The following is a 26,736-nucleotide window of genomic DNA, read 5'->3' as shown; positions in this document are numbered from 1 at the left end:
GGCAGGAGCAGGAAGCTGGCCGATCTCATTTTAAATAATTTTTCAGACATTCAGAGACCCTCAAGTGGAATGAGGATACAAAGCCTCAAAGCCCCGCAAGTGACACCCTTCCTACAGCAAGGCTGTATCCACCTGAGCACTCCGCAATCTCCCCAAACAGTCACTGAAGAGCAACAGGGGCATAAAGCTCATACTGTATAAACACGAGAATTAATAAACACAATGCATTGCCTTGAAATAAAATGCTAACAGAAAGTACGGAAGAAGTGGTGGAATCACAAAAGCATTGCCTGGCAGCCATCAGGTTTACTTTCAGACACGGTAGTGGATGCCTAAACTACTTCTTGGTGTTGCAAAGTCAATACTCGATGAACATCTGAATGGAATACACACACGAAAGACCATACTCCTCAAAACCCTAACCGGGATAAACTCTTAACCATGTGCTCGGAGCTGACATCACCAGTAACAGCACAGACTGAAGCTAAGTATATCCAAGAGGTGAACAGCAGCACTCACACTGCTGATTCTTCCTTTTTTTTTTGGTTCTTTTTCTTTTTTTTTTCTTTTTTTCGGAGCTGGGGACCGAACCCAGGGCCTTGCGCTTCCTAGGCAAGCGCCCTACCACTGAGCTAAATCCCCAACCCCTCCTTTTTTTTTTAATTAATCATTTTATTTGTTTACATTTCAAATGATATCCCCCTTCTCAGTTACCTCTCTACAACCCTCCCATCTCCCATCTCCATTCTCCCCGCAAACGCAATTAACTGGATCTAATCAAACAGACAAATCCAAACTAAGAGATAATGCTACAAAATAACTGGCCATATTCATCAAATTGTGATAATTATGAGTCTTAAAATTATTGTACAATCTTTATAAGTAACTTTATTGTAGCATGCCTAATATACTCTACATATTTTAATTTTATTGTGTATGAGTATTTTGGCTGCAAGTATGTGTGCCACACATAAGCACTACCTGAAAGAGGACAAAGAGGGTGCCAGATCCCTTGGAACTAGAGTTACAAATGGACGTGAACTGCCGTGTGGGAATTGAACCAGGACCTTCTTGAAGAGCAGCCAATGCTCTCAAACCACAAAGCCATCCTTCTAGCCCCAACAGTACTTATTTAATGTATGCAATCTGAAGTGCTAACACATGAAGCTTATGAGCACAACGAAGACTGTGGATGTATCTACCATCTCAGAGTCCTGGTGTGTTTTGTTACTGTTCTAGTTGAGTTATATCAATCCCTTGGTAATGGTCTAGTAGGACCAAAGCACTGTACACCAGCAAGTGCTCACTAGGGTCCATACTAGGGTAAGAGTTACAGTTCATGTGAAATTAGTCAAAGCTATACGGTCACCTCAAATTCTAAAGCCAAGCACAACACCCACACACCCCCCCACACACGTGCGCACGCACACACCAGTTGTTCCCCACATCCCTTATGACAAACCATTACCCTTTTTATGTTACATTTAGACTCCATGCACCCTTCTTTTTCAGAGCCTGTTCTGTTCTAGAATCTACTTTCTTTGGAAAGGATCTGTTTCAGTCAGGGTTTCTATTCCTGCACAAACATCATGACCAAGAAGCAATTGGGGAGGAATGGATTTATTCAGCTTACATTTCCACATTCCATCATCAAAGGAAGTATCTAAATACTGTTTCTTTTAAAAATCCTTAAAACGACCTATGACAACTTATCTCACAGTCTATAAGCCACCTGGAGTTAAGAAGTCTGTGGAAGAACATATGCCCCTACCTCTTCAGCATGCAAACACTTATCCAAAAATGACCTACCAACAAATAAAATATCCAAGGCACAAATGATAAACAGAGTAACAAAATCCATTTAAGTCACCTGAAACAAAAATACAGCCCTAAAAAACCTAATAATCAAATAAAAGTTGATGAGGAATGACAAATACTTGGTTTTACAAAATAGAGCAAGGATATAAGGATCTGGGTACTTGTGAGCATGTGATGAAATGCTTAGGAGCTGTGAAAGCGCTAAACTGGAAGATGTCAAAGACAATAATGCATCAGCCTGTATGTCTTAAACAATGAGGCCATACAAAGTAACCATTATATTTAGGTTATTTTCAGAAGAGTGAATAATAGCATTTTAAAAGTTAACACTCTTTATAACCACACGTAGGAAACAATGACCCTTGTATCATTCCTGTCCTGCTTCATTTGTATCACTTGGTAAGATCAGTTCAATCAAAATCTGTTATTGTTTTTAAATATCTTGGTCACATGACTAGCAACAGTCTCAGTTGTTTCTATCCATAGCAACACCACAGAATCATTAGCCTCTAAGGCTGCCTTTGGAGACTTGTTTCCATGACAACAGAGGTTATAATATTAACACTGTCTGAAGGAACACTGCAGAAAATTGTACATTTCTATAAAATAATTGGATATATTATATTATACGTTGTCAAGCACTTTTGAAAAAATATCACATTGGCAATTCCCTGAAAGATGTTTAAACTGATTTAACAAAATTGTACTAATTTTCTACAAAGGTTTATTTTTTAATACTAATTTACGGTCTTTAATTTAGAAAACCTGCACCCAAGATGTAGATTCTTATGTAACTTGAAATATGTACACACCCTCATTACGACAATGCAGTACTGACCATCTCTTTTAGGCATTCAACTACATATACGTATTGTGGGCCTAGCATAACCTGACTGGCAGCATTGGTGAGAATGGGCACAAGCAGTCAGTTAAAAACTGTGAGTGTAGAGTTAATGTATCCTGGGAACCGATGGGATGTGAGGACTTAAAACTACTACCACAGCTGGACATGGTGGAGTGTGCCTCTGGTCCCAGCACTTGGGAGGCAGAGACAGGAGTACCTTTTCTCTATGAGTTCCATGGTCTACATAAAATGATCTCAACAAAACAAAACAATTCCCACAATTGCAACTAAAACTTATTTCCTAGATAATAATCAGACTTGGACATAAAAGAGCTGTAGTGCCATCCAGATATTTATTTTTCTTGCTAATTACTTATTAATAATTAAGCCTTTCAGGACTGAAAGAGATTTGCTCAGTGGTTTAATACTTGCTTAACAAGCATGAAGCCCTGCATTTAAAACGCAAGTTTTCAGTAATCAAAAGATAAAACATAAAATCAAGAGATAAAATAACAAAAAAATGATTTTCAGAATGTAAAACTGACAAGGTAAAACTACAATACCAAGAAGCTAATGTTTATATTTTATATTAACATGTTTCATATACTCAGTAAAATAAACTTAAGACTAACCAAAAAACCTCAAGGTCTAAAAATATACTGTATTTTCAAGAAAACTTTGGTACCAGTATAGACAACAAAAGTAACCACAGCAGGCCACTGCTGGTGACTAAGGAGCTTGAATTTGTACATGGCACAGTTAGAATTCTTAATCCGGGTTCCTTGGCCCTTTGTTTAAAGATCTACTATGCCATAATGAGGCGTGCTTCTGATTAAATGTCAAAGCAGCTACTTAAAAGAAAAAAAAAGAACCAGGACAAAACCGCAAGCCTTTTGAATGTTTGCAGAGGATAAAATATAGCAAAGTAGATTTATACAAACTCCACTTGGGAATTACTGTATTCAAGAGAGGATCAATATCTGCAGGACAAAAAGGTGTTTTTCATGGTTTAATATTTTTCTTATGATTCAGACGCCCTTTGCCACTGTCACTGCAAACACATTACATCTTTAATATAAACTTGTTTAGCTAAAAAAAAAAAGTATTTCAACCATGTATGACAACCATGTCTGAGAAAAGTGTATAAAAGCAGACATATTTTTAAATAAACCATAAAAGATATCAAAATACAAACTTTTTTTAAAACTTAAAATAGCTATGGGAAACAGGAAAATAGATCTAGAATTAATTCTATTGTAGAAGCATGGATGCAAAACTGTTTATAGTTTACAAAGACAAGATAAGTTAGCTCATGAATTTATTATTTCTAGTTGCAAGAATTCATAAAATTAAGGTAAGGTTCTGATCTCTTCATTAAGAAAAGATGTTACTTTATATTAACATTCAGCTAACAACCTTTAAAAGGATGATTCAGTCATCACTGCAAATTTAAAAGCGGAGCCTTAAAGACTGAATTTAAAGATATGGTTACATAATTAACATAGGGAGGCTATCAATTGCATATGTCTTTATCTTTGGTAATTTCACAACTGGCTGGATAAACACGCACCTCCATAGGCTTCCTTACTTACCAAGCTGAAGTAGGCCCTGAATGCTTAGTGATGGCAGCTGCTTTGTTCTCCTCACAACAATCCTAAGTGCCCAGTGGGTCAGGCTTTCCTAGTCTTCCAACATCGTGATCTCACATTCTCCCTCCACTTACACTTCAGGTACACTGACTTGCTACTCCATACCTTTCCACTTGCTAGTTACTTTTCTTCCCAGAATGCTCTTGCTTAGAAAGCTACAGCCTCGAGTCTAGGAATTTTTCACTAACAGTGAAGGTAATATATAACACTCCACTGATATGTCTCATATTTGCTTTCCAAAATACTCTTAAAACAATTTCAAATTTACAATCTTTTATTATAGTAGATGGTTTTACAAAGGATAGAGGATCCATTTTAATTTAAATTCCAGATTATAATCTCTAGTTATTTTCTGAAAATCACTTAAAAAACTTGTACTCTACAATAATCATTATGTTTTCAGCCTGATGGCTAAATTAATAGACAATCTCACAAATACTGATACCCAAAATCAAAACCCTTTTCAGAAATGGAAACAACCTGGTACTTTAAAAAAATTTTTTTAATTATTTTTATTTTATTCTTACAGGTGTTTTACCCGAGCATATGTTTATACACCACTTGGAAGCCTCATGACCGAAGAGGCCCGAAGAGTGCACTGGCTTCCCGGCAACTGGAACTACAGGTGGTTGTGAGCTGCCGCGTGGGTCCTCTGAAAGAGCAGCCATGCTCCTAACTTTTGAGCCATCTCTGCTAAAGATGCATGTAGTGACAATGTCTTTTAACAGTGTTAGGACTCCTTTTAAAATTCTATAGTTCTATGTTTGGAGAGATGGTTTGGTGGTGAAGAGCGCTGGCTGCTCCTTCCAAGCCTGGAGGCCAGTTTCCAGCATCCACATCATGAAGCTCACAATGTGAAGTAACTCCAGCTCCAGGTATCCAACTTCCTCTGCAGGCCTTCACAATGACCTGAACACGTCTGGCATGTATACACACACACACATTAAAAAAAATCCCCGGTTGTCAGATACGATGGTCAATTATGCAACCTTCCATAAGATACGACCACTGTCTTTGTTCACTAATTTCTATGTAACTGTAAAATGATCACATCAGGAGGTATACTTAAAAGTTTCTTTAACAAGGTGGTAATTATAGATTACTGCTTTCTACATGATCTGAACAATTACAATCATTTTTACCTTTCTCAAAAATTCTAAAATTATATAATAACATTGTTGGGGATTATAATATAGCAAAAGATCTTTTAACGAGTGTTTTAAATGATAAAAATTTAAGTTCATCACATGTAAAGTATAACACCTTGCATACTTTTCCTTTTTTAATTTGATTTATATGTGAAAGTGTTCTGCTTTCGTTCATGTTAGTACACACATGTGCCTGGTGCCTGTGCTTTTCATGTTTTTGCTTTTGTCTTTTGAGACAGGATTTCTCTGTGTAGCCCAGCTGTCTTGGAACTTTTATATAGACCAGGCTGGCCTCGAACTCAAGAGATCTGCCTACTTCTGCTCCGTGAATGCTGGGAAGTGCACCACCACTGCTAGCTAGCCAGTGCTTTTGACTGTTGGTCCCCTACTCACATTTTTTTTCCTCAGAGGGTTTCTAACTACTTTGGCAATATACACACTTTATCTTACAAAATCTTTGGTGTAGATGTGCCAATTTTTAAGCCATAGTTCTACATAAAGTTTGTGAAAATAATAATGACCAAATCATATTTAAAAGTTCCTTTCTTCCTTTTAGTCATTATATGTTAAATGGAAATAAGCACCTTTATTTATAATGTTTATAAATACATTCACTATGCTAGGCTCTAGAAATATAAAAGAAAGTGTACATCTTTTATAGGACCAGCCCTATGTGCTTACAGTTCAGCAGATGACAATGAACAAAACTGTGTTAAAAACATGCAGTATAATTCTTAGAAGAGTAACACTGCTGGAAAATAAACAAAGGAGCCCAACTGGAAGCTAAAAAAGCCTGAAAACTCTGTAGATATGTGGCTCCACCCTTTTTCAGAGGTTTACTTTAAAACTGACTTTAAAAGTTAACTTTTAAAATTTACTCGAATATATTAAAATATATAAATGTGAAATGTATTTCTCTTAGCCTATTTGTCCTTGACAGAAGGGCCAACTATATCAAGACATATAGAAGCTGCACAGATGAAAACTTACATAAAAATTTTCCCATTTAGTTCTCCAGACTAAGCCAATCTAAATTTAAGATAACAAGTTTGTATTTTTTAATAGAATTTAATTTTCAAACCAGATTTAGGTTCACAAAAAACTGAATGTTGAGTACAGCAAGTTCTTGCATACCCTCGGCCCACATATGTGTCAGCCCACCCACGATCAACCCCCTGCACAGAGTGGTATATTTGTTACAGCAGATGAACCTATACCAACCCACCATCATCACAGAGTCTAATCTATGCTGAGTTCACTCTTGCTGTTGGACATTCAATCCTTTTCCAAGCATGCAATGGCACGTATCCGCTATCACAGAACCACACAGAATAGTTTTGCTCTCTTCTTAAAAATCCTAGGAACCACAGATTTTTTACTTTTTGACTTCCCCAAATGTCACAGGATTGGGATAATGTGTATAAAGCCTTTTCAGATTGTTTTCTTTTCACTTAGTAATAAACATTTACTACTATTCCTTCCATGTGCTTTGTGGCTTAATCTTTTTTACTGCTGCATACTATTCATCTACTGAAGTTCATCTTATTTGCTACTAGGTTTAGACAATGATCGGCAATTACAAACATCTATCTTCAGTTTTCTCTGCACCAATGTTTGCAATTAATTTGAAGAGATTCTAATGATTATCACTGCTAGGATATATGGTCAATGATGTATTCTGTAAAAACTTCGATGCTGTAAACACATACTTTTGTGTAGTAGCTGTGATTTCCAAAGTCTGCTGCTGCACCAATAATTGGTTCCTAAATACTAAACACAGATAGGTGTGCTATAAAAAGAGTAAGACAAATAGAAGTAGAACATATGTCCCTCAGTAGCACTTCTGTGAAAGGGTGAACATTTCCAAAGATGAGTCACGATATTAATCTTACAAAGCTCATGGCTTTGGATGAGGAACTAAAAAATAAATATTCTTGCCCACAGTAGCATTTTATAACCAGGTAAACAGACTAATTCTAGCCTTTTATCTTGGAAACTGCCCTACTCTTGATCAGACTCGGCACTGCTGCCACAGTTTTAAAAGGCTGCCTGTTTATTTGGTATACATTCCAGTTTAGTGCGAAGGAACTGCATTACTAAATATAAACTACTCCCCAAAGATAAAGACTATTCCTTCCTTCTTATCTGACCAGCTTTATGAAAATGGATGGATAACGAGGTTGAACTCTAGGATACTCCAAGATGAAGATGTCTTGGTAGGAACACTGACACCAGTGGTCTAGCTGTAAGTCAGAAGATAATTGGATATAAATAGGCAAGCACATGCTCATTTGCCTAGGAAATGCGTATTTATACTGGTTGCCCCACTTTAGTTATTAATAGTACCTTCTCTCCATCTAAAGCCTATGAGAGTTACATAGACACCCCGACTGTGAGAAAACCAAAACATTTTCTCCCTGGGGATTTCTTCCTCTCTAGCGGGACAAGTAAGAAAGGAGTTATCAGGCAGAGGATCAGATCAATACTAAGTGGAGAGATTAAGGCAGAAATAAGACAGGTAAAAATCTGCACTAGCTCTTCTGAGTAGAGGTTGACTTGCCTGTTTCTCCCCTCATTGAGTAATTTTTTTGTTACTGTATTTGTTACGTTGCCAATAATGTTATGGAAGCTGAGGATTAGCATGGCGGTAAATAGAGAATCCTACCTCCAGGGAATTGCCAGGCTAGTAACAGGAACACACTCTGAACTGCACCTGTACTCACTCAGATGCACACATACACATGCGCACACCACACACACACACACACACACACACACTGAAAAATAAATATTTAAAGCCATAAGTGTAAATAAAATTATAACAACAAAAATCAGTCTGTATGTGAAGACTGAAGAGAATTCTAACAGTAAAATGGGATTGAGGTCTACAGGAAAGGTATGACCCTGATAGGTGGAGGGAAGGGAGCAGAGTGAGAAACCTATCCTAAACCAAAAGCCAACAGGATTCGCTGTTGTCTTGGAAGTGGAGCAAAAGTAAAGCAGGCAATTCCACAGGTTGTCTTTAGATTCTCAGCATACAAAACAACAGGAAATAGGTTAACCTCTCGTGGGGCTGCCGTGTATGTAACTCAGTGACAGAGCACACTTATTAGTACGGTCAAGAATGTGTACTTTCTCTCCATCAAAGACCACAACAATAATAACAAAGAAGAAAATGAACAAATGAAAAATTTAAATGAAAACAAAGTCAATAATAATGATGAAAAATGATTAAATTATCTTTTATGCTTAACATAAGTGGAAATACTGGATAAATGGGAAACTATGGTTACAAAGCCTAGTGTAGAGGAATTAGCTCTGAGCTGAAGACAGAAATCTTGATGACGGCACAAGGCTGGACTGGACAAGAATCCGACACTGTACCCGGCAGCACGAAGAAAAAGGAAAGCGCTGCAAGGGAAATGAAGCCAGGAGAATGTTGGGAGCATCCAGGGGTCAGAGGTGAAAACCTTCAAGCCGTCATCAGCTGTGTTACATCATCCACCTAGGGGGTCATGTGAAGAGAACAGCCAGCCAGTGGATGTGATAATGCACGAGGAGGTTTCAGTTGTTTATGTAGTGAGAGGTGTGTCAGCTCACGGAAATTAGCTAATAGACAGGAAAAGGAAAATGACAGTGAAGAAAAAAAGGTATCTGATGAGGCCTTGAATAATCAAACAGGAGACGGGGTGAGCTTTAGGAACAGACATTCGCTTAACACAGAGGAAGATTATCAACTCAGAATGACGCAGGAGGCGGATACTGCAGGCTTAATGGGCAGCTTCCAGAGCTGGCGAAGAAGGCAAAGCTGCAGTTAAAGCACAAATGCTTCCAGTCAAGTGGTGGGAAGTGGAAGAGAGCTGGGATTATGAAAAAGTTTGAGCAAGGCAATGAGAGATGTTATGAGTGGCAACAGGCAGTAGAAAATCATTGGTCCCTGGGATCTTAGGATGGAAACTCGTTGTAGTGAAAGTACTGAACGAGTGAGCTGAGGAGAAAAGTGTCAGTCACGGGAAACGCCTGCATCAGAGGTCTAAATGATATGGTGAGTGGTGTCGAAAAGTCTTGAACACAATCATTTGAGTAGATTGTTCAAGTGACAGAAAACCCAAGATCCCTATGGGTAAAGTATCAAAGGCAGAAAAGTCAAGATTTTAGGTAGATTATCTTATATATATAAGATACTGAAAGCCACTAAGAATGATTATACAAACAGTGGGCAGAGCAAAGACATCAAGTCGGTGCTCAAATACTCTGCAAGTCCCAGATGCAGACGCCCAGAAAAGGAGAAAAATTAAATATTGACCGATGATACCTGGGTCTTCCTGGTGGATGTTTTTAGAAGATGAATGATTGAGATTACAATACACAGGTTTCTTGTTTTGGTTTGGCTTTTCAAGACAGGGGTTCTCTGTGTAGCGTTGGCTGATCTGGAACTCACTCTTTGTAGACTAGGCTGGCCTTGAACTCAAGAGATCTGTTTGCCTCAGCCTCATGAGAACTGGGATTAAAGATGTGAGCCAACACTGGCTTGGCCCCAAAAGCAGTTTTTACGGTCATGAACAAAGAAGGAAAATGAAGTATAGTCACCCACAAACTAGTAATGACATCAACTGTTCTCTTGGTGCCATGGTGACTACCTACAGAGACAGGAAGAATGATGCGGTGAGGAAACAAAGGAAAGGAATGTTTGATACTGCTTATAAAGTTTAAAGTGTGTGTGTGTGCGCGTGTGTGTGTGCGCGTGCACGCACACACACACATAATCTATTTAAAATAAAGACTATTTGCAGTATGAAGTCTCTGAAGAAAAAAGTTACAGCAAGGTAAACCAATTCATGACAAATATATCTTAATAATAATTTAAAAGTTCCCTTTCTCAAATCACAATGTAAACTTCTGAGGCAAAACTAAATGAATCAAAATAGAATGTTAACAACATTCTTATCACTATTGGTAATGGGTGAATAGGTAAGGAAATCAGGAGGACAGGAGAAGAAAAGGCAAGACGAAGAAATGAGGCACTATGAAAGACTACAGATAGTTCTTCATGAAGACTGTGGTATATTAAGAATAACTTTCCAGGGAACTGAAACAGACGTTAATTCCACAAACATTTACTGAGCGCCCAAGTACTTGGTATCCTGTAGATCTTCATAATAATTTGGTTTCCTTCGCATTCAGACTATGATGACCTCCTAAAAGCTGCAGATATTCCATGGAACTTGGCACACAATCTTAGTTTTGAACATAAATCTTCTAAAAGACAAGCACTTAAAAAGAATCTGTAAGTAGAATTCCTTTTCACTTGTAGCAGGATGTGTCTGGGAATCAGAGTAGTTATTTGAGATAGTAATTAAAATTTAATTTAGTAACAACCCCCAATTTGGTAAAGTATAAAGGAAATTTAGACTAAAAGTTAAATCTTCCTATGAATCTTTAAAAAGTTCGTTTCAGATAACATCAAAACAGGAGATCCTGTTATTTATAAAATATATTCATAATAAGTACATAGGATATGCTCAACAAATTATGAAAGTTCATTCATCTACTTTGCTCCCTACGGCAACATGCAAATTCCTTTGGTGCTACAAAATAAAAATGCCATGCCTGAGTTATTATAAAAATGTACTCCAGTGTTAAATAAGGCACAATCATGTCTTGAGTTCTTTCTCAGTTCCACTATATTTTATCATATAAAGTCCACTCCAATAAGTTTTAATTAACAAATTATACAACTCATCAGTTAGAAAAGTTTATGAAAAGAAAAGTGAAATGTGATTACTTCAGGAAAAACATAAGTTTTTCCTCTGACGTAGGACTCTCTACTTCCAGAGATAAAACACTAAGGTAATGAAAAGGCCAAGAGAAGCATCAGTTCAGAGGAACCATGTCCTTCTCCAGCATGTAGACACGACAGGGGTCAACTCTGGGGGAGAGGAACAATAGTCAATGGTGTAACAGGGGTTACAACAATTCTAGTGGATAGGTTCCTGTGTTCTAATTCTATGCTATCAATAGTTGTATGAATGAACTATTTATTGGTCTTTTCATGTGGATGTCCATAAAATAAATATCAAATATATCAATATGTATGCATCATACAGTAGCTTATTTATAAAACCATAAAGATTAAGGTATCTTTTTACTGTTATGAAAATATTATTCCATAGTAATCTGTAATAACTAGTAGCACTAACCTTTACTCTTTTCATCCTTTTATGATCAGAAGCAGGAAAAAAAATGCTTATAGCAGTCAGTATTCAATTTAAGAGTCAATTGCCTTTCAGTAAGTTCTGTTTGGAAGGAGCCCTGGTGCCTACATATGTAATTTCATCTTAAGCATATAAGAAATAGGTAGAATTTCTGACTTTAGAAGTTGATATTTTACTACCAAGTAACCAAAACAAATAATCAGGTCGGAGGCTATATTTATATTTACTGTGATGCTTCTGATGAAGGAAGAAATAATCTTTAAAGAAAATTTATTTTTTATAGGCCCAAAACCTCATCTATGCATCTGTACACATATTAAGAATTACTGATACCAAAGGAAAAACCATCCTCAATCTGTTCTTAGATTATTTTTTACCCTTTTATTTTCATTAGTTGATTGACTAGCTGCTAAAATATATTTTAAAATATTAATACTTCCTTTTGTCTTCTTTTATGCCAAATCACAAGCACTTTGTTCAACTGTTTATTTTGTCTCCTATATTCAATATTCATTTCCCCTTAAATCAGGGATTTTATGGGACTTTTCATTTTTGCAAGCATCTTTAAAATTTGAATGTGTTAAAATATTCCATGACTATGCAATTGTACAAGTTTACTAATTCCAGATTATTCTCAGACAATATATTTTTGTTAAATAGACTCATTAATTTCTTGAATAAATAAATTTAATATAACTAAGATAAATATATATATTAGCTAACTGTATTACATTTAATCTATTCTCAAAACATTACAAATGAAAATATTTAAGCTACCTTTTATTTCTTACTATGCCTCCCTAAGATTATCTACGAGCATACAAAAGCTAAATAGATAATTTTCTTTTGGTCAAAACATCATTCTTCACAGCATTTAACACCATCTAAAAATAAGATGAGCATTAACTTGTATTTAACTCACATGTTAATGACTTTACATTTCTAGAGAAGCCATTTAGTAGAATAGGAGACTGTTTTGTTTAGTATTACATAACGTAAGGGAAAATGTTTTCCATTTCCCTTCTGTGCTAGAGACCTGCATAGATGGACTAAAAACGTAAGATTTAAGTGCCAAGATAACAATACAGTAGACTCATTTTTAAAAGTAAATCTGCATTAGGACATCGTAGCAAAGCAAATATGAATATAAATATACTGAAAATAATTTCAACAAGTGTCATGTTACCTGGGTGGAGCTGGTGGCTACCGAGATGCAGTCAATAAAGCTGTGTCTTCGAGTGAAGAATGCAACTATCTGCTGCCAGCGTGAAGGCTCTGGCTCAGCCTGCAGCTCGTCTGACGAGCCCTTCTTTGCCCAGTGCTTCTGCTTAGGGCCTACTGAGCCATGGCTAGAGCTAGCATTGCCTCCTCGACTGGCGCGAGAGTACAGAAGTGTGTTGTTTCCGAAAATGTAATTCATCTCTGCAGCCCTGCAGGTGGTTGCCAGGCAGTCTGACTTCTCTACCAGCTGCTGAGTGGTGAATGATCGGTGAGAACTGCAGCTAGAATTACAGCAGCATCACTTGTAGATCAGGGAAATAAAAACCTTGAGAAATGATGCTCATTTTCTCTGCAGTTTCTTCCTATGACCGAGCCTGTATCTTCCTTCTGTACCTGTTAGCTGTATGGTGGCTGAGTTTATTTTTGCAGACAGAAAAAGACGACATAAGGTGGATTTCTTTCTCGTGATTATTTTTTCACCAGCGTCTGCAGGAACCAAAAGCTGTTCTTTTGTTAGCTGATAACTAGACCCGGACTGAAATCCAGGAAGTGAGGTCGATTAGCAGGTAAAGAAGGATGTTATAAACACTGGGCTACCAGGACCCTTTGGGGATGACTGCTTTAACGCATTGGGTGGAGAAAGCCCGGGTTACTAAGTTTCAATCGGCATAGAGTAAAACCCAATGGCATCTTCACTGCTTACATAAATAATAAATATGAACTGAATTTTAAACAAAAGGTTTCTTTTGCTAACAGCTCTGATTGTTAATTTCATTAAAAGAATATCTGCTATTCACAAATTTTGACATTAGAATGAATCTTACATTATTTAGCACTGGTTTTCAAATTGTTTTTAAGATACCATGTGTGGAATTCTAAGGATCTAATATGTTTATAATATAGCAAAATCATTTTACATCATGTATTAATTTCTAATGCTTTAATTACTGACTCTAGAACAGATTAATCAGAAAAGCACATAAATGGCCACTGTAACTTTTATATTAAAAAGAACTGTTAAGAAGTAATCAGCACTGTACTTCTAGTATATAATAATCATTAAAATTACAAGATTATGAGTTTAAAATATACAAAAGAACACCAATGATTCCTTTTTTTTTATAAAACACTGTATAAATACTACTCTGCTCATGAAGTAATGCTGCTTGATTTCTAAATTAATGAGCATTTAAAAAAAAAATCAATTATTTTTTCCTGTATTTTTTTATCATAGTAGTTAATCTTAGGATTGCCTGATGTTTAATATAAAATCTCTAAATGCTTCAGTGTGTGTGTGTATAAGCCACACGTACGCAAGTGACCAGGAAGGCCAGAAGAGGGCATCAGAGTATCAGTTCCTGGGAGCTGGAGCTGCAGGTGCTCGGAAACTGTTATGGATGCCTGAACTCCTCAGCTCAGATCCTCTGGAGGGATAGCATATGCTCCTAACCACTGAGACACCTCTCTAGCCCCCATGGAGTGCTGGTTAAAAAAGCCCCCTAAGTAACTCTTAACACCCTCAAGTTTAAGAAGCAGATTCTGAGGTTGGGGATTTAGCTCAGTGGTAGAGCGCTTGCCTAGGAAGCGCAAGGCCCTGGGTTCGGTTCCCAGCTCTGAAAAAAAAAAAAAAAAAAGAACCAAAAAAAAAAAAAAAAAAAAGCAGATTCTGAAGTACAAGCCATGCTACGCTGTTTTAGTATATGTTACAATATACGTCCGTTGACAACGTATACGTGAACAAAAGTGCTACTTGATAATAACGGAAACAATTCTTAGTCCTGTATGAATACATTATACACTCCAGGCCCAGTCACAAGTATTTTTCAGATGTGGACAGAAATCTTTCTTATGTCTGTACTTCCAGGCAGGAGTGAAAGGTAACCTACTAGACACGGTATTACAAGCCACACCGTGAGTCCACTGCAAATCTGACTCAAGAAGAAAAGATGTCTATACGATCTCATTGAAACCTTACCTAAGACATTCCCTAAAGAGCAGAGACCCACGTGCAATCGATTCTCAGGGATAAGACACCGTCCCAGAGGGAGATTAGAGCAGAGGTCGGTGTTTATTTTCAAGGACTAGGAAACTAGCTTGCAAACTGTGGTTCTAAAGAGATTATTCTACTAGTGTTCAATAAAGGAATATATGAAAACATTAATAGGTGATACAGATCTAAGAATCTTCTTTGAAGAAACAAATAAGACCTCCTAAAAAACAAAGTGATATTATGGTCCAGGTAGTTAATAACGAACTCATTAATACAGTCCATATAGAGATTATAGTCATTAGTTTGATTCCAAAATGTGTGTGTTTGTTTTGATTCCAAAACAAAACACTCTAGTTTCGATACAGGCCTTGATATTACGGATTATGACAAGGACACTGAAGACAAATACTAAATGCAAAGCCTCCTCCCTCAAATTGCAAACAGTATCAATACAGATACAAGAATAATCCTTCAGTGTACACAGACTCATCCTAGAAAGTCACAGAGCTTGGGTACAATTCAAAGTGGAGAGACCACTCCATTCCAAGTTTCTCCAAAGCCCAACTAAATATGCTATAATATAAAAAATCCCCATTCAATCTATTTACTATACAACTTCCTAATTCTCAAAAAGCTGCTCTACAGAAACAAATTTCTTGTTATCCAAATTCTAGGCTCTAGATGGGTCACAGACTGCAGGACGGTGCATGCACACAGATCAGTGCAACACCAAACACTGTGACTATCAGACCACAGCTGGGTCGAGGGATGCATTTGCTTTACAGGAGCCTCACTCTACAACAGAGCTGAGAGATTAACCCCACTACAACAAACTAAGTTCATTATAGAAAAACCTGGAAAGCTTGCTTGGAATCGTGAGTAAAAGTAATATGCCATCTAAAACAACCCACAAAAATAACTGCTCTTAACCTCTTAGGATATACAGAAATTAACATTTTACACAGTTTCACTTTTCCTTTAAAATTATTTATTCATATGTTTTTGTGACTCTAGTCTGTCACGTGTGTGCTGGTGCCTATGGAGGCCAGAATAGAGGGCTTTGGGTCCACTAGAACTAAAATTACAAGTGGTTGTGTCACCTAATGTGGATACTGGGAACCAAACACAATTTCTCTGGAAAAGCACCAAGTGCTCCTAATTACTGAGCAATCTCTCCACTAGAATTCCACACTAGCATTCTAACCTCAACAACTAGAGAAAGCTTAATTTAGTGAAGCAAAGTACACATACACATACATGCGATGGCTACTCTTGGCAGTCAACTTAACTATATCTGGGACTGACAAAAGCCCAAACTGCTGGGCACAAGTGCAAGAAAATCTTCTTGACTAAGTCATTTGAAGTAGGAAGACCCATCTTCTGTGATAGCAGCCTATATAAAGGACATGGAAGAAGTAAGGTTTTGCTCTTTGTCTGCTTGCTCTCGCTTCTAACTGTCAAGTTCATTCCTTCACTGATATTAGGGCCTACTTCTTCGGGATTCTGATATGCACTCAAGACAAGCTGAGATGGTGAGCCGTATGGACTGAACAACTATTGGATTCTTGGACTTTTGTCAGGAAACAGCTATTGTTAGAACAGCTGGACCATAGCTTTGTAAGATGTCTGTCTATTGAGATAGATATATAATGTAAGACTTCTATGTAAGATATGTTATATAATATATAAATACATCTATTCATTCTAGCAGTTCTGCTTCTCTAGAGAAACTAGACTAATACAATATGCATGTATGCACATGTATGTGCATGTGCACAGACACACATATTGAATCAGTGTTTCACTATGTAGCCCTAGCTGAACTGGAACTCCTGGAAGACCTTGAACTCATAAAGAGCTGCCTTCCTCTGTCCCTAGAATTAAAGTGTTGGGATAAAAGGTGTGCACCGGGGCTGGAGAGATGGCTCAGGTTAAGAACACCCACTGCTCTTCCAGAGGTCATGAGTTCAATTCTGCAACCACATGGTGGCTCACAACCATCTGTAAAGAGATCCGATGCCCTCTTCTGGTGTATCTGAAGACTGCTACAGTGTACTTATATATAATAAATGAATAAAATCTTTAAAAAAAAAAAAAAAAAAAAAAAGGTGTGTACCACTACACCCAGCAAAGTATATATTTAATGGTCATTATGCAAAACTTGAACATCATAAGCTTGGGAATGTAATAGACGTTTTATAATACAGAACATTTAACAAGAAGTAAAGATAGTTCAAAATTGGGTTGGATTTGGTCAGTGGTAGAGCGCCATTTAGAAGCTAAGGTCCTGGGTTCGGGTCCCCAGCCCCGAAAAAAGAAAGGAAAAAAAAAGATAGTTCAAAATTATACAGAAAATAAGTCCTTGATTATTTGCAAACATATTTCCAAACTTACAAATAAACCCAGAAGCCTTTAAGTATAATTATAATACCACATATTAAGTAATCTTAGTGAACAAAGAATGCTATTTATTTAGAAAAGTGAGCAGACAGACACACACACACACACAGACACACACACACACAGACACACACACACAGACACACACACACACACACACACACACACACACACACACACACACACACACACACACACACACACACACACACCCCCTCTCATGTAAGTAAAATCCATTCTGTGTGGGCACCATCTAGTGGCCAAACTGTATACAAATTCTATGGTCTTAGTTTAATGCCACCCCAACAAGAAGTGGAAAATATGAAAAATTCTTGGTCTGAAGGAATGGCTCAGTTTAAGAGCATGTTCTATTCTTTCAGAGAATCCAAATTAGAGTCCTGGTGCTCACATCTGGTATTTTACCATTACCTATAACTCCAGCTCCTGGAGATCCCTGGCTGTGTGTGTGTGAGCATGCGTAGGGGTCTCCTCTCTCTCTCTCTGTGTGTGTGTGTGTGTGTGTGTGTATGTGCCTGTGCCTGTGTGCATGCATAACCTGACATAAGAACACATACATTTAAAATGAAAAGTCCAATGTCTATGTTCTATAGTTATAAAAATGAGCAAATTTCAAATTGTGTATTACTTGAAACAGAAAGTATATTCCTATAGCATTCAGTAAAAGAAGGAAGTGCGTGACTGTGACTTCCTTTGCAATATCCTCACGACTGCTGTGTAAGATGTATGCAGGTAGGAGTGAATTGGTTTAGGGTCACCCTTCTTCATCTTCTCTTCAAGTTTCTTCTACGAATATTTGCATTGCTCATACAAGTTTAAATGACACTTTCCCCACCATTAAAGAAAATCGTATGAATCATTTTGTTTACCCATGTCATTACAATTTCCCATGTATATGGCAAGTGCCCGCCTTTGTCATTTCACCTAACATTGGACCAATTTTAAGGCTGAATTTGTGTTTATTTTACTTTCTGACTACTTTTCTTAGATCTTAACTCATTGTTTTAAGAGGTTTTTTTGTTGTTGTTGTTTTGTTTTTTTCCAGAGCTGGGGACCGAACCCAGGGCCTCAAGCGCTCTACCACTGAGCTAAATCCCCAACCCCATTTTAAGAGTTTTGATACTATGGTTAATCCCTGAATTTATCCACTATGTCCTTTTTATTCACACCGGGATTGTTTTCTCAGCATTCTATTACTAAATTCTTTATTGAGACTTTCCCCAACACTACTAGCCAGAAAGTATCCTCTCCAGGTTTTTAAATTGGCACCCACTTCTCAGTCCTAAGTACTGGGACTAAAGTCATCTGCCACTACCACCCAGCTAACCCTGGACTTACATGTGAACTAAATAAACCAACCTGCAGGGTAAGATCTGCCCACGACTGAGCCAGTAGCAGATGACTGTTTGGGGTGGGGTGACCCAACTACTCTGTAATTGGATGAGACCTGCTCCAAAAGAGGGAATTCATAACTCAGAATGTAATTCTGGACAATAACCCCTGGCTACAAAGGCATAGGTCTTTTGTTTACCTACACTGACATAGTGTCAAACTATCTTCTATACACATTTTTATAACCATAGATAAATGCTATTACCTTCAATCAGAGAAGCTTCTCTTAGCAATGAACAGTGGTGAATGCAAGACTCTTGGCTGCTTACAGTGATGAAAACAAGGAATACTTGTGTGGTCAGCCCTCAACAGGATGTCTGTTTTTCATTCTTTTTATTATTGCATTTTTATTGTGTATATGTGTGTCATGGTGCATATGTGGAGCTCAGAGGGAAACTTACAGAAATTGGTCCCAGGTATCAAATTTGGGTCACAAGGCTTGGCAACAGCACCTTTACCCACTGAGTCATCTTGGTGGCTCTAAAGAAGGCCCTTATAACCCCCATCCAAAGTTCAAGGAATACTAAAGCAAAGGGCATGGAAACAAAGTAAAGGCCAGAAGATAGGGAAAAGGGTTGTAAAAATGCTGTCTCCTAGACAGGGCCCAGCTATTGCAAACAGGAACTCACAGGTGCTGTGGTTATCTGCACTGGGCCCGAATAAGAGTGGACTTGTCAATAATCAACCAAGGATGGGGAGGGAATCATTGAGGTCTATCCATACCTGATGAACTAATTAATTAGCTATTGATAAATTGGGGGACAGAAATCGCTGTCTTCACTTGTGTACCCACTAGTAATCCTGCTTCGTTCCACTGAATAATTCTAAACCCATGGTAGGTCAAAAAAACAAAATAAAAAGATACAAACATGGGAAAGGGACTTAAAGAGGAGAGAGGTGCCAACAAGGGTTAGGGGTTAGGAGTAATCAAAATGCAATATATAGCTGTGTGATACTGTCAAATAATAAACCCATTCTGGGTGGTACAAATTCCTTAAATGTTTTCGTTCATTACAAACCACAATACTGTAAAGATAGAAAAGGTCCCTGCATTGGCTTCTTTCTTTTAAAGAGATTGTTAATCTCAATTAAACATGATATTTTATATAAGTTATACTTCACTGCTAAGTTCCTTATAACATTTATCCCTTTAGAAACTATCAATTTTAAGTTTTATAAATTTTTACTTTCTAATGAAAAGCTGAAGGAACTCAAATAATTTTACTTAATATTTTTATCTACTTTTACTCTATTTCATCCCTCAGACAAGTACTTCATATGATAACCACCACAATAATCCATACAGAAAGGAAAAGCAGAAGAAATCCTCCAAACTATTTTTAAGTTGCAATTATATCAGAATACACTCTGTCAAATATCGAGAACTTATTAAAATATTATTATAATTTTTACTCACTAATCTGACCTCTGGGAATCTATCCTAAAGAAATGGCCCCATACATCTTTATTTACAAAAAATTTTCAGTACATTATTATTCACCCTAATAAAAAAAAGGAAGCAGAAAGAACCCCTACCTGACCAGAGGCTACCAGAAGATAGGGTACCCAGCTGTGGACTTCCCCACTCTCTTGGTGCCCCTTCCCTTGGTGTTATCCCCAATGCCCCCTCCTCCTCCCTCATTGTGTCCCTGAATGCAACTTGGGCAGACACTTCCTGCCAGCTATCATGCCACACCAGCCAGGAGACCAAAGAGGAAATGGAAGCCAAGGAACAAAACATCTACCCAGCAAAGACAAACTCAGAAATTGATTCCTAGACCTAAAATCACTCCAAACCAGTGTTAAGAAAACAACTGACAACAGCCAAGACAGTATGTCATCACCAGGGCCCAGTTATCCCACCATGTCAGGTCACAAATATTCCAATATAGCTAAAAGACAAGAAAAAGACTTTAAAACCAACTTTATGAAGATGATGTGGGTTTTAAAGAGGCAATGAACAAATTCTTCTTTAAAGGGGAGGGTGAGCAAGAAAGCCAGGATAAAACAAACAGTTGAAGGGAATGATGGAACTGTTAAAGATGAAAATGGAAAACAGAATGAGAACACAAAGTGAGGGAATTCTGGAAATTAAAAAAAAAAAAAATCTAGGTGCGGGAACAGGAACTACAGAATAGATAAAAGAGAGAATCTCAGTCGTCGAAGATACAATAGAAGAAATAAATATATCAGTCAAAGAAAATGTTAAATCTAAAAAATTCCTGACACAAAACATTCAGGAAATCTTTTACACTATGAAAAGACCAAACCTAAAAATAATAGGAATACAAGAATTCCAGGTCAAAGACCCAGAATATATTTCCAACAAAAATCACAGAAGAAAATTTTCCTAACCTAAATAAGGAGATGCCTATAAAGGTTTAAGAAATATACAGGATACTAAGAGATTGGAGAAGATAAAGTTCCCCTGCCACATAATAATCAAAACACTAAAAATACAGAACAAAGAAATAATGTTAAAAGCTGCAAGGGAAAAAGAGCAAGTAACATAGAAAGGCAAGTCTATTAGAATTATTCCTGACTTCTCAATGGAGACTCTAAATGCCAGAAGGGCCTGGGCAGATGTGCTACAGACTCTAAAAGATCACATATGCCAGCCCAGACTGCTATACTGAGCAAAATTCTCAATCACCACAGATGGAGAAAACGAAAAAAGATATTCCATCCCTTAGCAATGGGTATCAGTCAGGGGCAGAGCAGGTGGCCATCCATTGTTCATCCTGGCTTGATGCCTGACTTGGTGGACAAAGCTGTCTTATGCCTAGGACTCATAAAAATCAAATCAAATCTAGACAGCATCATGCAGGAGGAGGAAGACAGGGACCTGGGACCGCCATGCCACCCAGAACAGCCCTCTAGTGCATGGCACAGTGGTCAGCTGCAGGGGAATACCAAAGTATGCCATACCTATGTGGTGGTCAGACAGGAGAGAAAGTGAAGTGGAGTGCCTGGAGCGTTATGGAGAGAGGAAACTGGAGCCCCAAAGCTGCAGAGGAGTAGCCTGTAATGAGTGGCCAGCCCTGCCATTTTGGGCCATGGTAAGGCCCTAGCCCAAGCCACCACTGAGTCCATGGCTATATACAGATGCAGGGGTCGGTGTTAATGTCCCTGACTCATATTACCCATAGAGAACATGAGGGCATGAGTGTGGGAGAGCTGACCCTGTCACTCCTCTGTGGGGTGGCACAAGTGCAGAAGTGATGCTCCCACCTCTTAACACCTCCAGCAATCAGAAAGGCTGCCCACAGGACCATGAGTTAAGGAGGACCATGCAGGAATCAGGAGAGTGGGCCCTGCATCCTGCCTGTACAGCACAGCAGAGTTGACTCTGGTGAGCCAGAGCACAGTTGAGCCAGCTCTGAGGGTGAGAACTTGGGAGAGCTGGCCCCACCACTTTTCCACTGTGAGGTGGCATAGGTGGGGGGTTGGGGGGGTGTGATCGTCCCTTCCTCTCTTCAACAACAGCAGTAATTGGAAGAGCTAACCCTGAAGTCATGAGAGGGAGAAAGTTAGCCCTGCCCTCTCACAGGCTGTAGCACTCAGAAGAGGGGGAACTGCCTAGGCAATACAGTAGAGCTGACTCTGGAGGTGTGGGTGAGCTGGCCTGAGGGCCTGAGGGCCTGAGAGCAGGAGAGCTGACCTTGCCTCCTGCCATTCGGCATTCGGTGGTCTAGCTGGAGCAGTGCTGGAGAGCTCTCCTTGGTGATGCTGTAAGGGAGAGTTGTCGGCTGACCAGCAGCTATGGCCCAGGCCCGGAGCTAGGGCCTGAATTGGTCCACCCTAAAATCTCTATCATCTATTAATGGTTGGGACACATGAAAAGGTCAGTCCCACTGTTCCAAAGCTTCAGGATCTCCATGGCACAGGGCAAGAACAGGGTAACCGGGAGTCTCAGTGAGGATCCAATATTGATGGTGTCACAGATGCCAGAGATCTCAAATGAGATCAATGACTCACTGCAATGAACATTTGCAAATGAAGATCTGTGGACAGGTATGCACTGTGGGACACACTGTGATACATACTACAGCTGCCACAATGAGATGTTTTCTATGAGTTGGGTGTTGTTGTTGTTGTTGTTGTTTGTTTTATTTTGGGAGGAGGTTGCAAGAGCAAAGAGCGGATATGAGGGGACAGGGAGATAAGCAGGACTGAGGCACATGGTGTGAAACTCAAAATGAATGAATAAAAAGTTTTAATAAAGTCAAATTTAAATATGTATCTACAAATCCAATCCTACAGAAGGTAGAAGGAAAACTCCAACCCAAGGAGGTTAGTTACACCCATGAGAACACAGGAAACAAATCTCACACCAGTAAAACCAAAAAGGAGGCACACACATGCATCCACTACCATAGCTGTCATCCTAGAGATGCAGGGATGCTTCAACAGGAAACCCAGTCAGTGTGAACACCATATACACAGGCTGGAAGGAGGAGACCTATAACCCCAGTAGCACTCAGAGGGCTGAGATAGGACTCCTCAAGATCCCAAGTCAGTTTATATTACAGAAAAAAGAAAATAAATGGTCTTTAAACAAATACTTGGAATAAACAAAGGGTTGCTACCAGAATTGGGGGTCAGGGAGCAGATAACAACAACAACAAAAAACAAACAAACAAACAAAAACCTATCTGGTCCAAATTATGATCCGTAGGGAAAACAAAAAAAACAAGCAAAAACCCTACATAGGCAAGTCACACACCATGACGCCTGGCTGATGAGTAAGTCTATCCCGGCCCAGTGATAAATGGGACATGTACATTCAAGTCACAATGAGATACCATTTCAAAATCAAGAGAAAATTAAGAACACCATGTATTTATGAGAATACAGACCAATTAAAGCCTTGAATCTTGCTTTTGAAAGTGAAGATTATACAAATATTATAAAGTAATTTGGCATCATTAATCAAGAGGGCAAGTATTTAGGTTGTCTCTGCTTTTATCTAGCAATAACCTGAAAATAATTCAATACCAATTAAAGGAGAGAAAAATTTTGAATGCCTATAAAACAAAAAAATCTAGATTGTGAAATCAAGTAATAAATTGTAGAAATATGTTGCACAAAAGTGCAAATTAATGTTCAAAATACACAAAACATTTATTTTAAGTCTAAATATGTAGAACTTTGAGAAAAGGTAAACATCAAAACAGGATTGTGACTGTTTATGAAAAGACACAACCGAGAAAATTCACATGCGAGAGTTCACAGATGTTAATCAAGATTTTAAAAATGAATTTGAAATACCAATGAACAGCATGAAATTCTTTGAAATTATAAAAACTAAAACCAACCAGAATGGGGAATTGATGTGAACTTGAACAAAAGCAGCATGAAAACCACAGCGGTAAGAGAAATAACAAACGGTTATACCCTACCTTTATAGGTGAGATATGAGAGTGAGAGACAAACCCGTGGACATTCTCAATCTCTGACAGGCTCTTCTCCGAGACGTGAACCAGCTCCGGACCCAGCACCTCATTTGGGACTTGCGGGGAAATCCGCTCTGAAGGCAGCACCTCTTCGTCCTGATACCGGTATTTCTGTGAAGTAAAGAAAACTATTAAATATGAAGAAACCCCAAAACTAAAGGAATGTAACTTAAAAATGGTTTTTATAACTATTCAAATATTAAATATAAAAGTAATTACAATGTAAAAGTAGTATCGCTTAATACATAAAATTTGAGAAAAACAAGATTCCATTTTAAAGTTGTGATAAAGGTTTTTTGAAAAATTGCAATAGAAGCCTAAATATTAATTTGCCCGTTTCTTTCTTATCCAGTGCTAAAAGGAAGCTATTTGAATGAAGTCAGCATGAAAATCTGCTTATTTAACTAAATTGGTCTGGTTCCTTGTTCAGTTAACTTGCATATAAAAGAAAATAAACCAGTCAGCCATTTCAATTTGGAACTAAAAATTAGACCAGCAGAAAATAACATTTTCCTTTACCAAACAAAGTAATCTTAATCACTTGTGTGCACCTGGTTGGACACATACATGCCCGTGTGTGCGCGCGTGCACGCACGCACGCACGCACGTATACACACACACACACACACACACACACACCCCTACCTCTTTTCTATGCAATCTTTTTTATCTGTTTGAGATGGGGGTCTCACTCTGTACCCCTGGCTGTCCTAGAACTCACTACATAGACCAGGCTGGCCTTCAACTCACAGAGACACAGAGATCCACCTGACCCCAGTGCGAGTACTAAAGGTGTGTTGGTCACACCCAGCCCTATGTAATGTATTTTTAAAAGACTAACCTTCAAAAACAAATTTACTTCACACCATAAAAAAATAAATTATAGTAATAGAAACTGGAAAAGAAACATGGTGCATTTTTCAACCCAAGCTATGTCTGTTCTCTACAACAAGTCAATACAAAATAAAGACTCTCAGATTACTCAAAAATAAACATAACAAGAAAAAAAATCAGTTATAACAGGAAAAAAAAAAGAACAATTCTCAAACTGGTCACTCTTAAAACTATTTGAGAAGAACGAGGAACAAACACAAATAAGTACGTGTTTAATAAGCAGAAAGGAGTTAGCATGAGACTCAGCATGGAAACTTCATCAGGTTATACTATGAGCCTTTCTGGACGGCAGTCTGGCAATGATTCAAAAGCTCTGAAAATGTTTCTCTGCCTAGTAATTCCACTTCTGGACATCAACCTGAGGAACACTATCAAGGATACACTTGCAGAAGAATGAAACTAAATTTGTATTTCTCACCCTAGACACACACACACACACACACACACACACACACACACACACAGAGAGAGAGAGAGAGAGAGAGAGAGAGAGAGAGAGAGAGAGAGAGAGAGAGAGAGAGAGAGAGAAGCACTTTACAACAGCTTTAAAAGATCTCCAACTTAAATGTCCATTCTCAGAGGAATGGCCAAAAGCAGTGCATGCGCACACGCACACCGAGAACTCATGTTATAAAGGGAAGTTTTGTTTACAGAAAAGTGAATGCACCTGGAGATAATCATTAGGTGAATAGAGTCAGCCTCAGAAGCATAAATGGTGCATGTTTTATGTCCTTTGTGGGTTTCAGACTTCATGTAAATACTATGTACACATGGTATGGAAGTAGGAAACAAAGGTGACAGTGTGGAGAGAGGGGAAGTATAGGGAAGGATGTTGCTGTATAGGAGAAATGCACTCCAAGAACATGATATACCTGTATGAAAATGTCTTTATGTTAGCCAGTATCATTTTCAGTGTAAAAACAGAGCAGAGCAACAACAAAAAGAAACAGTGTCAATACAGAACATAAATACTGGCCTAGCAAGATATGCCCCCAGTCCAACAGAGGTATGACTGCTGTCATCGACAGTAACCAACTGCTCCTCACTGGACTTAAAGTTTGCTTTACAAGATGGAACCTATGCCTCATACAGGTGTCCAGGCCACAGTCTCTAGGGAAGAACCTAATACTATTATCAATAAACCACAATGTTAAGTTCTTATTAGCATACACATACTCATCAGAGAATGTTCTTTTGTAGTATGTATGTAGATACATAACTCAGTTGAGAGGAAGTAAAATCTAAATACTCATGGCTGATACAATACAAAGAAGAAGCCATATTTGCAACTTTAAAGGCACTCCATAACTGTACTTTTAGGAGAGATATATCTACAAGGACCCTGATTTTAGGGTAGTTTTAAAAAAACATTTTTTTTGAAAGTACCTGTTAATAGATTCTCCCTGCCCCTGCCAAAAGAATTAAGTAAACTCATCATAGGGAATTCTATATAACTTAAATTAGGTTAAAAAATAGGAAATCTGAAGCTAAAAAAGCCATATAGGTACATAAGTAAAACTATAAATAAATACACAGCTTGAACATTTTAAGGCAAAAAAATATAGAATAAGTATACAGATGTGTGTATTCATGCCCATGAATGTAGATTAAAGGAATTAACAATAACAAATAAATTAGTTCATTCTGAAAGGTCAGATAGGTTGGGGATTTAGCTCAGTGGTAGAGCGCTT

At 38.0% G+C, this 26,736-nt stretch overlaps 1 protein-coding gene across 1 annotated transcript in view; it reads right to left on the bottom strand.

Moving 5' to 3' along the window:
* Dlg1 (discs large MAGUK scaffold protein 1) overlaps positions 1 to 26,736 on the bottom strand; it is a 188,382-nt gene that overhangs the window by 101,695 nt on the left and 59,951 nt on the right. The window contains 1 exon segment of the mRNA XM_032900076.1: positions 24,098 to 24,262. Coding sequence (XP_032755967.1) covers positions 24,098 to 24,262 — 165 coding nt within the window.

The sequence above is a fragment of the Rattus rattus genome, chromosome 4 (assembly GCF_011064425.1).
Source record: "Rattus rattus isolate New Zealand chromosome 4, Rrattus_CSIRO_v1, whole genome shotgun sequence".
In the NCBI taxonomy this organism is placed as follows: domain Eukaryota; kingdom Metazoa; phylum Chordata; class Mammalia; order Rodentia; family Muridae; genus Rattus; species Rattus rattus.
This window is presented reverse-complemented; position numbering and strand designations above follow the sequence as displayed.